The sequence below is a fragment of the Cheilinus undulatus genome, linkage group 2 (genome assembly GCF_018320785.1).
Source record: "Cheilinus undulatus linkage group 2, ASM1832078v1, whole genome shotgun sequence".
Taxonomy (NCBI): Eukaryota; Metazoa; Chordata; class Actinopteri; order Labriformes; family Labridae; genus Cheilinus; species Cheilinus undulatus.
The window spans coordinates 2,731,414-2,747,811 of NC_054866.1; the positions used below are offsets into that span (position 1 = coordinate 2,731,414).

Consider the following 16,398-nt stretch of genomic DNA (forward strand, 5'->3'; position numbering starts at 1 on the left):
ATGTGTGTGTCGGGTCCTTTATGTCTGGTGAGTGTTTACTGGAAGCTGTTTTTATCTGTCTTTGTTAGTTAGCATCTCATCATCCCGTCTAATGCATACCCAACACGAATATTTAGTGGTTTCAGGAATTTAGGCGTAATAATCAATCTGAGGTACGCTCTAAATAATCATATCAGCTCTCTTTTGCTTGTAAAGTGCTCGTTATAGGCTACCTATACATCTACCCGTAGGTATGCCGCGTCTGTTTATAGGAGCGATACGTCTACTCGGCGGCCATATTGGAGAGGGGTAACCCGGCTCTAAATGAATGTACGTCCATGGCAGCGGTGGTTATGTACATAGATGCTACCGTGGTTAAAATTCATTTTTTACTCATGAATTTACACTTAGTACCCCATCGTTGCAGAATTTTAGACATTTATTGAAAGAATCCCTGAACTATCACATCTACGTAAGTATTCAGACCCTTGAAAAACACGTGGAATTTAGCTCAGGTTCCTCCCATATGTCTGGATCTTTTCTGAGATGTTTCTGCACCTTGACTGGCGTCCAGCTGTGGTAAATTGAATTGGTTGGACATGATTTGGAAAGATGCACACCTCTCTAGAGAAAGGCCTCATACACACGTGGACAAAATTGTTGGTACCCCTCTGTTAATGAAAGAAAAACCCACAGTGGTCACAGAAATAGCTTGAATCTGACAAAAGTAATAATAAATAAAAACTCAATGAAAATTAACCAATGAAAATCAGAAATTGCTTTTGAACTGTGGTTTAACAGAATTATTTTAAAAAAACAAACTCAGGAAACAGGCCTGGACAAAAATGATGGTACCCTTAACATTTTCTTGCACAACCTTTTGAGGCAATCACTGCAATCAAACGATTTCTGTAATTTTCAGCGAGACTTCTGCTCCTCTCAGCAGGTATTTTGGCCCACTCCTCATGAGCAAACTGCTCCAGTTGTCTCAGGTTTGAAGGGTGCCTTCTCCAGATGCCATGTTTCAGCTCCTTCCACAGATGTTCAAGAGGATTTAGATCAGGGCTCATAGAAGGCCGCTTCAGAATAGCCCAATGTTTTGCTCTTAGCCGTTCTTTGGTGTTTTTAGCTGTGTGTTTTGGGTCATTATCCTGTTGCAAGACCCATGACCTGCAACTGAGACCAAGCTTTCTGACACTGGGCTGCACATTTCTCTCTAGAGTACCTTGATAGTCTTGAGATTTCATTGTACCCTGCACAGATTCAAGACACCCTGTGCCAGATGCAGCAAAGCAGCCCCAGAACATAACAGAGCCTCCTCCATGTTTCACAGTAGGGACAGTGTTCTTTTCTTGGTATGCTTCATTTTTGCATCTGTGAACATAGAGCTGATGTGCCTTGCCAAAAAGTTCCAGTTTTGTCTTGTCTGACCATAGGACATTCTCCCAGAAGCTTTGTGGCTTGTCAACATGCAGTTTGGCAAATTCCAGTCTGGCTTTTTTATGATTTGTTTTCAACAGTGGTGTCCTCCTTGGTCATCTCCCATGAAGTCCACTTTGGCTCAAACAAGGACGGATGATGCGATCTGACACTGATGTACCTTGACCTTGGAGTTCACCTTTAATGTCTTTGGAGGTTGTTCTGGGCTCTTTTGTTACCATTCGTATTATCCGTCTCTTCAATTTGTCATCAATTTTCCTCCTGCGGCCACATCCAGGGAGGTTGGCTACAGTCCTGTGGATCGTAAATTTCTGAATAATATGTTCAACTGTAGTCACAGGAACATCAAGCTGCTTGGAGATGGTCTTATAGTCTTTACCTTTAACATGCTTGTCTATCATTTTCTTTCTAATCTCCTGAGACAACTCTCTCCTTCGCTTCCTCTGGTCCACGTTTAGTGTGGTACACACCATGTCACCAAACAGCACACTTGTCACCCTTTAAATAGGCCGACTGACTGATTACAAGTTTGTAGACACCTGTGATGCTAATTAGAGGACACACCTTGGTTGAACATGTCCCTATGGTCACATTATTTTCAATCTTTTCTAGAAGTACCATCATTTTTGTCCAAGCCTGTTTCATTTTTTAAAATATTTCTGTTGAACAACAATTTAAAAGCAATGTCTGATTTTCATTGGTTAATTTTCATTGAATTTTTATTTATTATTACTTTTGTCAGATTCAAGTTATTTCTGTGACCATTGTGGGTTTTTATTTCATTAACAGTGGGGTACCAACAATTTTGCCCACGTGTGTAACTGACAATGCATATCAGAGCAGTAAGCAGTTTTTCAGTTGCTTTAGCCTCTGGATTATAAATGTGAAGTATACAATGAATCACAGTGCACTTCACTGGATTACTGATCACCATTCAAGCATTTAGTATAAAAACCAGCTTGTCTACAACACTTTTAGTGAGTTTTTCCTGCATTTTTAATTCAATAAAGTATAATGGATTATCAAAAAGCAGGACAGTTTTATTTCTAAATGTAAAATACAATTTATTTTTCTTCTGTTCTTATATGTCTGTAGCCTTATTCCATGTTTACAATGTGGTTAATTAAAGAACTGAGTTAATTAAAGTGACTGAGTATGCTTCTGCACATTTAAAACCTCCTTTACAGTACATTGATAACCCCTAATCCTCTTTATTTATACAGCACATTTTAAAAACATTGTTTACCAAAGTGCTGCACAATAAAAAAAACGCGAAAGTAGATCATACACAGGGCAGAACTAAAAACATTAGGGGGAATCTATAAAAGCCAATAAGAAGACCATATAGTCAATAAAAGGAAATAAGAAATATAGGCCAATAAAACAAATAAAAGCCATAAAAACGCAAGGATTCAGGAAATAAAGGACATAATGGGATAAAGATCAATGTACTGGTGTGCTGATCCATTTAAGATTTAAAAACAAACAATAACAAAAAGGAATTCTAAAATGAACAGGGAGGCCAGGATCGGGGTGTTATGTTCATATGTTGAATACCTCTTAAAAGTCAAGGAGAGGCATCTTGGACTAACTGTAAATGTGCAAGAGAAGCCTGGTTAACTCCCATGTAAAGCGCATTGTCAAAATGTGTAGAAATAAAAGCACAAATAACTTACTTAAAGTTACTGAAAGATAAAATCTTTGATAAGGCTTCAGTTGATAACACTGGATTTAACAACAGCGTTCATTTGTTGATCTAATTCAAAACCATTGTTGACCTTTACACCACGATTTAAAATGTGGGTGTATCATAAGGTAACAGGGGGTCCAGGTCCCTGAGAGGTGCATCCTGGGTTCCACTGGGGCAAAAAAAACTATCAGTTCAGCTTTCTTTTCATTACAGTTTAAAAAGCTCAGGGCCATCCAGTCTTCAGTGTCTTTAAGACAGTCTAGCAGACGTTTAGTAGAGCTGCCATCATTTCCTTTTTAGTGGTCAGTAAATTTGTGTGCTACCTGCATAGAGGTGGTATGAAGTGCATGCTTTTTAGAAGTCAATCCAAGAAGAAGGAGGTATGGGGAGAAAAGAATGGGGCCAAGAAGAACCTTGGAGAACTCCACAGGATAGGGGGCACAAGAAGATACAACATCTGTAGTACAAATATCTGTTTGTTTTATAGAGAATTGGATATGAATCCTGCTCTTTATTTCCTTTTTTATATCTTTCTTTTTATACTGTCTTTTAGCCTTGGCTACCCCTCTCCACAATGGCGCATGAGAAGACACGTCAAATACCTAAAAGCGGTGTTTACATGTAGATATCTATGCATGATATTTATGCAACAGAGCCTGTGTATGATTTTTTTATTCATTATCTTGCAGACTCGACAAATGACAGAACAAACCTCTACACATGTATTTTATGAGGACGGTTGGTGTGCCAGACCTGCTTTTACCAGGTTTGGTTCTTGTTGACAGTATAAATATATATCTATATACAATTTGGAGTTAGTGCCATCAAAAGGACGTCAGCTAAGGGCCAAGCAGAAAAGCGGTACCTTGCCATGGCCACTGCTCGTTTCCCCGGGAAGACTGTGGATGTTGCTCGGGCTAACCTGACAGTCCCAGCTGTGGGCCGGCCTGTGTGTGTCAACGGGACGCCATGGATCCTCTACTTGCTGGAGGAGTGTGTGGAGAATGTGTGGGAATACTGCAGTGTTATAATTGGACTGGTATCCATGTTCTGTTTTCTGCTGTCCACTTTCCCGTAAGTTTGTGATTCCATTCACCTTAATAAAGTTTTAATTTGAAGTAGAACTTAGTGCTCAGTCATAACAAAAGTGGTTGTGATCTTATTCAAGCGTGTTTATGTCCCTAGGCAAGTCTACGAGGCCTATAGGAATGGTAAAGTTGAGGAGGCCATGTCTTTTGGCTTTCTAATCTTCCTCTTCAGTGGAGACCTGACCAGCTTTGCAGGCTGCTACCTCACCAGCCAGCTCCCCATTCAGGTGAGCACACACGCATGCACATACCTACTTAGGAAGTTAACCAATCAAATCCAATCATGTTAAGCTTCTTATTGCCACTCAGTCCATTTTTCCCTTTACTTTAAAGCCCTGTGTGTCTCAACAAACAACTGGACTTTATAACTTTATCTTTTCATTTCCATGAAGTAGGATTAGAGGGTGAACTCGGCCTAATGAGCCTGAAGGCCAAGCTTTGGGTATCACAAAGCGATTGTCTTTTAACCTGGCTAGATTGTCATGGTAACTGACTCTTAGCTCATTACCTGGACTGTTTTGAAAATGAATTATTACCTGGCAATGTTCTGTGGGTATTAACCTCAATTCCAAAATAGTTGGGGCGCTGTGTAAGATGTAAATAAAAACAGAATGCAATGATTGTCAAATCTCATAAACCCATATTTTATTCATAATAGAACATAAACAACATATCAAATAAATGCAAGACCATAATGTCTTAAATTCTTTAGGTGGTTTCAATTTTCAGATTAGTCAAAAGAGGTGTAGGGTATGTTTTCTGCTTTGTTTATTCATTTAGTTTCAAGCACAAGTGAGACTCTGATGGACTTCCACCAGATCCAATGTCAGTCTGCACAATTGTTTATGTTTTGGTCGGCCATCAGTGCATCCTTAAAGCTCCACTGTGCCCCTAGCTAGTAAGTTAGCTAAGTGATCGATTGATGTGTGCATGTAAAAAAAGGTAAATACAAGTAGTCTGAGAGGGTGTAGGAGCTGAGGCTGGGGTCGATACTTGCTAATATTTTACAGAAGTAAAGCAGCTTTGCAGTGAAGCTTTGCCCAGGGAAGTACTAGCACTGTCTTCTAACGGTTAAAAATAAAGATGCAGTGGGTTCTTAATATAATTTATATTGAGATGGTCTTCAAGAGGGTCTTGAACAGTATTAAATTTAATGTCAGATTTTCTGTGCATGCTCTGACAGTCCATAATATCATCAAAAGATTCAGAGAGTCTAAAGAAATCTATGCCTGCAAGGGACAAGGCCAAAGGTCAGTACTAGCTGCTCGTGATCATCAGGTCCACAGGCAGCACTGCATCAAAAACTCATTAAAATTAAAATTAAAATTGGAAACCACAGACACCGTGTCCTGCAGACTAAAGAGGAGAGAGACCACCCAGCTTGTTATCGAGGTTGCATCAGTGCCAATGGCGTGGTCGGCTTACACATCTGGAAAGGAACTATCAATGCTGAAAAGTGGAGAGAGGTTTTACAGCAACATATGCTCCCATTCAGACTACATCTCTGTCAGGGCAGGCCTTGACTATTTAATCAAGACAATGCTAAACCACATACCACATCCATCACAACAGCATGGCTTCACAACAGAAGAGTTAAGGTTAATGAAATTTGCAAATCATTATTTACTTTTTTTATTGATGTTTTACGCAGTGCCAACACTTCTTTGGAATTGGGATTTATGGTGTAAACAACTATCAGATGATTCATTCTGCTGATGTCATGCTTTATCATTATTGAGGTGAAGAGTTGTCCTGGGTGTTATTGTTGCATTAAACTAGAAGCATCAACAGTTTACCTAATCATGAAAACTTGATAGATATAAAGAATAAACTCTAATCTTGCAGTGTTTCTGTCCCTCTGTGCAGCAGAAGTGGCTTATTCTTCATCTCATAATCTTAATCTGACAGAAGCAGACAGCTGGTGGTTGTTCCTTTGTGTGCAGAAGAAGCAATAATGTGGCTCTAACCTCCTTTTATGTCATCATACACACAGCTTGAAGCAGAAAGCCTTGGCTAACAGATAAAGCTCATAACCAGCTTTGCTGTACCCCATTATCTGAGCTTGCTATGTGGTAACCCCCCTCAGCACATGTTATGAGTGATGCTGAAAAAAAAATCCAGCGATTTGAATAACTCTTCTGTGTGTTGATTGTCTCTCTGTCAGGTCGTCACAGTGGTGTTCTACATCTTCACAGATCTGATCCTCATCTCCCAGTTTGTCTACTATAAGATCAAGAACAGCTCTAGCAAAAGTAAGCCCTAACATTGTCCTAGCCTTGAGGATTTTAGTTGTATAGATGTGTGTGGAGGCTTTGCCTTGTTGGATGTCAGAGAATCTACTCGATAAGCGACATTAATATGATACTCCAGTTACTGACTGCTTATATAAGATGTTTACACTGTACACACAAGGAATATGAAAATGCAAATCTGACATCATTAACAATATTAATATGATGTTAATAAACTTGTTACATGGTAATAGTGATGCAGATTTCACAAGGAGTGATTCATTGTTCAGTTGTCATTTGAAGTTATTGAATACAGACATCCACCTTCCAAGATGCTGAGGTTATATTGATTAAAATTCTCTATTGATTCTTATCATCAGCTTTAAAGGTTACAGTAGATCAAAATTTGTTAAATACTGGCCAGTGTTTATTTTGACAGCTATTTTTAATTTTAGTCTTAGTCTTGAGATGAAATTTTAGTCTAGTTTTAGTCCATAAAAAGTTCTCACATTTTAGCCTTAACTTTTATTCCAAGCATTTATTTTCTTGCCTAAATCTGGTACCCAATCATGGTAGTGTGTTCTCTACACCCTGCTAAACCTGGGGTCCCTGCTTTCTACAGCTGAGAGGCAGAATTACTAAGCGTGTTAGTTTTTGACAGATTTACCCACAGTGGAGAAATAACAAAACCTTTCAAAGCAGATGGATACGTCTGTTTCTCATCGAATCCATCTTGCAAAGCTTGCAAAGTGACAGGACCAATCAGCGTCGAGGGGCAGTACTTTCAGGCGCGGCAGAGCCGTGACGTAAGCAAGCAGCAACAAGAGGCCGGTGCAATTATGGTGGAAGAGATAAGCATGGATGCTGCCAAAGCGCCAATTTTATCAGAACTTGATGACATTTCTTTGTTTAAAGAAGAACAAAGAACAGCAGTGAGTTGTTTTCTTTTCAAAAACGACAAAAATGACATGTCTGTAGTCACCTTGGTTTGCGTCATTCCTCGGTAGCTGCGCACGCGCATCTCGGTTGCAGCTACATCACGTTTTATTGCTTTGATTGGCCCATAAAGATGTGACAGACAGAACGTTCATCCGATCACACTCCGAGTTTTTTTCAAATCTTCTGCCCTTTCCCAAACGCTTAGTATTGAAGGTTTTCCAGATGGACATGGGAAACACATCCATCTGGTGTGTCAGGTTACAGATAACATGGGTTTTGAATGTCCGACGAAAAGTACATTACATTTTAGTCTAGTTTTAGTCATCTTGACAAAAACGAAACTTACTTTTTTTCAGTTTTAGTCATCACAGATCTATTTTTGTTAGTCTACTTTTCATCATGGAAAAAAGGCTGTTGACAAACATTTTTAGTCATAGTTTTAGTCAACAAAATTAACACTGATATTGGCACTAACAAGTGTTGCACACTCAGAGTCACTTAAATCATCTTTCTTCCCCATTCTGATGCTCAGTTTGAGTCTCAGCCCATTGTTTTCACCATGTCTGCATGCCTAAACAATTGTCTTGCTGCCATGTGATTGGCTGATTAGATGATTGTATTAATGAGCAGCTGAACGGGTGTACCTAATGAAGTGGATGCTGAGTGTGTGTTAAAAGCCTTTGTATGGATTTGTTGTATTATTTTCACACCTCCACTGTTTGTCTTTGTGTTTTTATCTCAGAGAGTCCGATGTTAAAGTGGCTGTGCTTCCTGTGGTGTGGCGCTGCTTCATTAGTTCTTCTGGCTTTACCCAAACTCATCATAGACAGTAGTACAACTTTAGACGCCCAGGTAAGACGATTGTGTCCGGTATGTGCTTTATATATTTAATTTCTCTTCATGTTTATTGAATGCACATTTAAATCACTTACTCAAAATAATGGTTGCTCTCTCTCCTCCTCCTCATCTGTGCAGGGTCCTTCTACCTCTCAATCAGTGGAAATCACTGGTTACATATGTGGATACCTTGCCTCTGTTTTCTACCTCTGCTCCCGTTTCCCCCAGCTCTATAAAAATGTAAGTCAGATGTGGAGTTTGTTTTGTAATGTGGTCCTTCATGTGAGAAATGCTATCCTGATGGGAGAGTTTGGAAGCCGTTCTCTGGGTTTAATCCGAGGGGGTCCATGGAAAACTGTTCCTGTTATTTGTTTGCCAGTCATAAACAGAGACTCTGTTTGTGTTTGTTGACACAGGAGGAGGGAAATGTTTGTTTGTATGTGTGTAAATGAAAAGCAGAAGTTAAAGACAATGGTGCTGTTGTGGTGGAGAAAGGCTTGACTGCAGCTATTAATCACAAGAGGGGATCGTCTCAGTGTGCAGACCACGCTGGAGAAACTCCACTCCACTACCCCACTTATGTAAAAGTCAGATCAGGCCTGTTGATATTTTCACAAGTTCAGGCAAGTCCCTTGTAGCAAAAACACTTTCACCTCATCTTATCTTACTCCTAAGTTACTTATCCAGTTTCTGTCATCGTTTGTGATCAACCTCAGTAATACTATGGCAAAGACCTGGAGGTTTTCTGCTTTAGTTTGTAAATGCAGAGGTTGTTGTCATTGTGATGCCAGGCGGCATTTCTCTCATCAGTCTCAGTGGAAACATCAGAGTATGAAATATTACAAAGTGTCTGTATTGGTCCCCTGTACATACAGTTAAACTACACCTTTAAAGTGTTAAAAATACTGTATTTTACAGTATGACAGAGCTGCTGTAACTCTTAAAAGTCAGCCTCATAGCAAGGGAGTGTATACCAATGATAAATACCCTTTATGCATCCTTTAGGACATTAGTTCCCAGCCTGGGGTCTGGACATTCCTGGAGGGACGCCAAAGATCTCAAGAGTGCCTGGGGCTCTGTCCTCTCGGACACTGTCAAAAAAAGACGTGCATGTGTTCATTTAAAACCATGACTAGAAATAATGTGCAGCAGTGTACAGAACCACCAGAACCTTAAAGAAACAGGGGATCCATTTACATTTTTTAAGAAGAGAAAAGTCCAAATTTATTAGGAAAAAAATAAATTTTTGAGATTATAAAGTTATAAAGTTAAGGAGTTATTTTTAGGTATTATAAAGTAAAGGAACTAAGTATTTCAGAGTTTAAGAATCAGAAATGTATAAGAAAAAAAATCTTATTTTTTAAGTTTAAATGGTAATACAATTTTGACTTAACTTTGAAAATGTCAAGATTTTTGAAATTACAATATTATAAAATTATAAATTTACATGAAAGGAGAATGAAAACTCTGCTAATAATGAAAAAGTGATCATTCTAAACTAATATTACAATTATTTTCAGTCCTAATAGGACGTATAGTTTAATTAGGCTCTAAACTGCAATACTAATTCAAGGAAAATAGTTTCATCTTGTCTCATTTTCTTCCATGCAGTCGACCAGTTTTTGACACTATAATCTCAAAAATACTAGTTTCGGTTCACATAAATATACAACTAATAAAAAAGAAAGAACATTTTCTTTTCTTGTAAATATAAACTGTTCAGACTTGAAAATGTAGATTTTTTCCCTTCCAAATTTAGTAGATTGTCTTTATCATTCTATCTTTTAAAGTGGCACTAATACACCGTTGTGGGTAATGATAATAGTTCAGTATTGATAGTTTATACATAAATGTATTGGCAAGAACCTGTTATGTAAGTAGACCCATTATGTCAGGATTTTGTCAATGACATCAATTAAAATAGATTTTTAATTTTTCACATTGGTCCTAGGGGTCTTAGCTTTTTATCTGTTAAATTCAAGTAGGAGGACTCTAGGGAACAAAGGTTGGGAACCACTGCTGTAGGAGCACCTACAGTCATGGATGGGAACTCAGTGGATAGCTTCAATCAGGGTGCAAATGTGTCTAACAACTAAAACAACAATAACCCACTGGTGACCAACCCCCCCAGCAGGGATCACTGTACAACATCCAAACACAGCTAATCACAGCTAAACACATCAAAACGCTGTGCCCGAGTGAATGATGGCAAGCCTGCTCAAACATTCCCCAGATTTGAATTGTTAGTGGAGCAACACTGTTAAATAACTCCAACAATGAAGACCATTTTACTCTAAATGGAGATAAAATTACACTTCAGGAGTTAAAATCAACTCTGAAATGTTAAACACTGACATTTCAACACTCCAGTTTTTGCTGTTTTAGGATGTGATGTGTAATCATTCTCTCTCTGTGTGCTACTGTGTAGTCAACAGAGGTGGAAAAAGTACATGGGCCTAGTACTCCTGTAAAAGTATATTTACTCTGGTAAACTACAGCTAGTTTTCAAATAATGTTAGGATAAATATCACCATATGGTTTATTGATAGAACAGAGATATAAATGTGCCATAAATCATTAAATTATGGTGTTTATGGCCCCAAACTTTCTTTGTCCTTTACCATTTTATATTTAATAAACACATTAAGTCAGAAATTTCAGCCCTGGTCTGGTGCACTGAGAAAACTCATGTCTTTCATTTTTAACCATTTGCCATGAAAAGTGGGATTAATTTTTCTCAGTTCAGGTCTTAAAAAGTTTTAAGTTTGATTTTTGAAAGTGTCAGAACCCTGGATATTCAATGACTTAAAAAATGTTCTTTAAAAGTAACAGGGGGGTTTGAACTTCCTCAGCACCCTTACTTTCCAGGACTTAAGTTCCTGGAAGTGGAGCAGCATTTCACACTTTCAGCCCCGAGGGCAGAGACTGGTATTTAGCCAGTTATTCAGTAAGCTCTCTAAAATACAGGAGGCTTTATGGACTTTCTTACCTTGTCTGCAAGCTGTCTAACCATGTAGGAGGAAAAATAATTCAAGTTTTGACTAAGGCTTTAACAGAAACCACATTAACTGAAGTTAAAGGTTTGGGTCATTGGTTTGAAATTAAGGTCCAGGTAGAATATTAACTGTAAAAGGTAACAACAGTAGTCAATAGCTAGCAGATTAGCAGGCGTATGCCCAGCTCTGGTTACAGACAGACATGAACATGTTAGCAGAATGAAGCTGTTATTTTGATCACCTCAGGAGTTTTGTTGATAGCACAGAAACCACAAACCTTTCTTTAAATGTTGTTCTGGTTAACTGATTCTGTTTGGAGATGGTTAATGAAAGAAACTGAAACCTTTTTTGTGGTTGACCAACAGCCCAGCCTTTCTCTGACTGCGGTTTCCAGACAGCAGGGAGAAGTCACACTCCCTGACAACATAAACAATACTCACTAGGTTCCGTTGTGCTGTGTCCCTCATGAATTTAAAGCTGATTTCTCTCTCACATCCAGTTCCAGCGACAGTCCACGGAGGGCACCTCATACCTGCTGTTTGCCCTGGCTATGATGGGCAATGGGACATACGGGCTGAGCGTCGTTGTGGTCCTTCCTGCACTAAGGGGCTCGAGGAGGTCCTTCATTATCAAACATCTAGCCTGGCTCATCAGCAGCCTGGGAGTCCTCGTACTCGACTTCTTTGTATCCTTTAAAATCACAACTTAAGCGGAAAGGCTGCTGAAGCTCTTATCTACATTTTAAAACATGAAACAGCTTTGAGGTTAAACCACTGCTCTGATTCCTTCAACATGTGCTGTGTTCATATTTGTACACGTCCTATATCTGCTCGTTTAGGTTCATTCAGAGTTTTAAAAATCACAGAACTGAAAGATATGACAACAGGAGTAAATGTTTATGGCTGCGGCCAGCATCTGGTAAGTTTATTTTGACATAACGACCAGAGTCCCTTTGTGTTGGTTCTAACAGCCAATCTATAATATTTAGACGATGCAGCTCCAGGGGGACTGGTTTGTAAATGTAGTTTCTGTCCCTTTAAAAGACGACATTGCCTGTGTTCAGTGTAGTTTATCAAAACTACTAACCCTTAAAGCATATCTAATCACTTTATGTCAAAGAATAATTTAGGAAAATCAGTGGATACCTAACGGGGCTTTCAGGGTGCACTCACACTGGGCCCAGTTGTCTACATCGTGCTGAAGCACACTTGTCACCCCTCCTGGTCCCCTGCTGTCCTGCTCTCACATTGCTCCAAGCCCACCTTGGCCTGAGCACCGATACGCCATCATGTTGTAATCTGACACGCAGTTTTCAAGATGCACTGACAGCATGATGTTACTTAACTAGCTCATTTTCAGTCATGTAGGTCTAATACAACTCTCTAACTCTGCAAACTTTTCAAATGATTGTCCCCTTCATCCCGCCCATGAGGGGGGTGAAAGGGAGAGCTTTCTGGGGCCCATGGAGGTCAGAAAATCCTGGTCAATCTGTGGACAACACACTTTACATTTAACCTGAATAATAACCACTCTTATCAAAGCATCCAAAAAATTATGTTATTTATTTATACTGGAGTGCAGTGCTGCTATTTTCAAAATGTTAGCATATTTTCTTAAAACAGATTTACCTTTTTCTTAACAAGTTTACCAGTGTGGATGGGCACACTGAACCAAACCATTTGGAAAGTAATGTCAGACTTCAAAGCTAAGCCATGATGTGCACAAACGTTGGCAGTGTTTCCCACAGGACCGGAATCTATTTGTGGTGGTGGGTTATACATCCCTACAAATAGATACACGATATATATTGTGATATTTTGAAATGGCCTCTAAGCAGCTGTAATTCAGCCCCAAATGACAATAGTTTGGTGATTAAAATAGACTGGACTCTATTGGATTTTTAATAAAATTGTTTGCAGAAAGTAAAAATCATTATAAAGTCAAATTTAGCTGTTTTATTTTGAAAAGGACTTCATTCAGTCTTTTACTAATAAATCAAACATAAATAAATCATGAAAGTACTCTGTCTTTTACAGTGTATGGACAGTCCTGAAATGTTTTCCATGTTATGTTTACTATTGCTTATTATAAAATGATTATTTCCCACATTAAGAGTGAAGCAAACCTACACAAAACTCACCAATCCTACATGCAGCCAGAGGCCAAAATCCTGCAGTCTAGTCCTCCATTCAGGCTCACAGCTGTGATTGTATTAGTCCGTTATCTGTGCTGATGAATGCTGGGCCAGTTTCTGACAAGTTCATAACATGAGAGCGTCTTTAGACCTTATTCAATAAACCCTCCTGTGTGATCATGGGGGGGAAAAGCTTGTCTCGAGGCGGGAACATTTTAACTACTTGTTGTTGTTTTGAACTGTAAGGGTGAGATAAGTCTCTGTTGTTGTGGAGATGTGGATCACATTTGTCCGCTGGTGGGCCGTCTTCTCTCTGACATGTACGACTCTGGCAGGGAGTTTTCAGCAAAATTTTCGCACCCAGGCAAATCTTGTATTCTGGGTTGAATGTCTTTATGAGATTTTTAAATCCTGGCTTTTCAACAACACTGGGCTCGTGTCTTTAGAGGCATGTTGTGTTACTGCCGCTGTTATCTTGGAGTCATCTTGTGGAGTATTTTAAGGAATACCGCATGAGTTAGGCCTCTTCCTTTTCAAAGCTGAATGACTGCTCAACGCTGCAGATCCAGCGCTGTTTCTCGTTGTCCATCTTAAAAGGCATCTAGCTAGCTGCTAACTCGTCACGCTGCTCTGTTTACCTTCTTCTCCCTTGCTTCTCTCGCTACTGATAAAAAAAAAATCCCTGCCGCATGTGCAGGAGTTTTCTGGATGGGCGGAGGAGAAAAAGACAGCTCTCTGCTGTGAGAGAAGCATTCAGGGACAATGGGAGAAGCAAAACTCCAGCAAGAAATGCACCCTGGCAGCTCAAAACTTCCACATTATTTATACTCGGATATTTGCAATATAGTCATTGTAATGTCACGCTACATTCATAGAGCGAGGACGAACAGGTAGCGCCAGAATCTATTTGTGGCGGTCCGCCACAAATAAATAAATGTATGGGAAACACTGGTCAGGATCCCAGAGAATAAAGTAGTAGAAATTTGAGACAGTTTAAGGGTAAGAAATAATTAAATAATTACAAAGAAGAGCTAAAAATTAAAAAAAGGTTAAAAATGACAAAAAGGAGCTAAAAGTGGCAAAAATTGGCAGAAATTAGTGGTGAAAACTGGTTTAGGAGAAGCAGAAATAGGTTAACTGGCAAAAAAATGATAGATCAGCAATCAAAGTTAAGAAAAGAAATAAGTTAAAAAATGGGCAGCAAAAATGGTGAAAAGCAGTTAAAAGTGGCAAAAATGGCTTGAATTGCCAAAACTTTGGCAAATGGACAAAACTAGACATTTAAATTGGCCAAAAGCAGTTTAAATGTGGTAAAAATGTGCCAAAAGTGACAAAAATTGGGAGAAATAATTGGTAAAAACTGGTTAAAGAGTGGTTAAAATAGGTTAAATGGACAAAAAGTTATTAAATAGCAAATATGGGTTACAAAAGGACAAAAGCAGCAGACACGGGCAGTAAAAATGGTGAAAGCAGTTGAAAAGGGGCAAAAATGGAGTGATGAAAATTTGGCTTTAAAATGGCAAAAATAGACAGTGTGGCAAAAATTGGTCAAAAGTGACAAAATAGGCAGAAATAAGTGGTGAATACAGTTAAGGAGTGCAAAAATAGCTTGAAATGGGCAACAAAAGAATAAAGCAGCAATAATGGGTTTGGAGTGAAAAGCAGTTAAAAAGTGGCAAAAATGGGTGGTTGAAAATGGTGAAAAGCAGTTAAAATTCAAGCAGTTTAAAATAAATTTAGTGTACTGATTGGATCTCTCCCCAACTTACCCCACCACCAAGCAGCCAAAGTAGCTGTGATTGGATATATGCCTAACTTGCCCCTACTTTCTACATGACGAAACCAGGTCTGACTGCATAAAGTCTCTGGCAAACATTTCCATCTCATTTTTATTTGTTGACTTAAGTGTCAATTAATTTCATTTTAGTTTTTGTCCATGTGCACTTTTTTTTTCATCAGTTACTGTCTCGTTTTCATCAGCGGAAAAAAGGCTTTTAACGAAAACTAAAACGAAAATAATCAGTCAACAAAGTTAACGCTGCCTAGGTGCATCCAGTAGGAGGGAAGATCAGATCAGAAGAAATTTTAGCACTTTCTTCTGCCATGTTGACAGAGATTTTTGCACTAGCACTAGCTGCCAAGGTCTTTTCATTAGCCCAGCAACATGCACTGATGACAGACGATAGTTGCACATGTGCACACTACTGCTCTGCTCTATGCCAAGCCCCTGTGACAAGCACAGCACACATCACAGAAAGCCCCTCTAGGAGATTATATTTTTAAAAAAAGTTTTGGATTGAGCCTTAACCTGGTCAGATAACTGTCCAGTTTGTCATGTACAAGAAGAACAGCTCTGCTAAAAGCAGCGAAGACCTCAGCATCCCAGAGGTGGAGCCGTTACTGTGCGAGGAAGTGGAGCTGTCAGTGTTGGAGGACACATCATCATTATGGAGCACTTAGTCAAGACTGGACCCATCGGTCTGCGGTTTGTTTTCAATCCAAATGTGGGTTCTTACTGATTATTGATTTAACGCAGAGCTTGTTGAAGCTCTGCAGAGGGCTGCAGCTGGTTACTGCTGTTGGTTTGCTTTTGGACTCTAGTTTTCTGCTCTGTAAAGGGCAAACACAACAACCAAAAAAGCGCCATGAAAAAAGATCTGAAGGGAATACCACAAAGCAAATGTAAGACTTTCTTTGGGTAAGCAGGCAGACAAAGCCTACAAATGTGATCAGAGATGACAGGTATGATGAACACTTCCACCAGGAGTCCTTTTTCTTCCCTTGTGAGCCAAAAAAGAAAGTACAATCCCAGCTTTCTTTCCACAAATGAAAGTGTCACAGAAGAATGAAGTGCCTGTTTTATTTTCTATTTTTGGCAGGGCAAAAACCGCGATGAAGAATTGCAGTTTGATTATAAAACAAATTTTTTGGGATTTACATGTTTTATTTTTCTAACCTGATTTGATTTTGAGTGCCATAAACAGCAGAGTTTAGACTTTTGCACACTGAGTTTGTTTTCTGGTTTTTTTTTTTTTTTTTTTTTTTTCAGATCCATGTTCTGTTA

At 39.0% G+C, this 16,398-nt stretch overlaps 1 protein-coding gene across 1 annotated transcript; it reads left to right on the forward strand.

Moving 5' to 3' along the window:
* Positions 1 to 3,837: 3,837 nt before the first annotated feature.
* On the forward strand, positions 3,838 to 16,342 carry LOC121525630 (lysosomal amino acid transporter 1 homolog). Its single transcript, XM_041811715.1, has 7 exons — positions 3,838 to 4,183; positions 4,295 to 4,424; positions 6,362 to 6,449; positions 8,110 to 8,219; positions 8,343 to 8,444; positions 11,700 to 11,885; positions 15,651 to 16,342. Exons 1-7 carry the CDS (start codon positions 3,981 to 3,983, stop codon positions 15,792 to 15,794), a joined length of 963 nt encoding a protein of 320 aa, XP_041667649.1. The 5' UTR covers positions 3,838 to 3,980; the 3' UTR covers positions 15,795 to 16,342.
* The last annotated feature ends 56 nt before the right edge of the window (positions 16,343 to 16,398 follow it).

Coding starts and splice junctions, on each gene's coding strand:
- LOC121525630 (XM_041811715.1), top strand. CDS start 3,981: ATGGCCACTGCTCGTTTCCCCGGGAAGACTGTGGATGTTGCTCGGGCT. Junction 8,220..8,342: donor GTACAACTTTAGACGCCCAG/GTAAGACGATTG, acceptor TCATCTGTGCAG/GGTCCTTCTACCTCTCAATC. Junction 11,886..15,650: donor TCCTCGTACTCGACTTCTTT/GTATCCTTTAAA, acceptor TAACCTGGTCAG/ATAACTGTCCAGTTTGTCAT.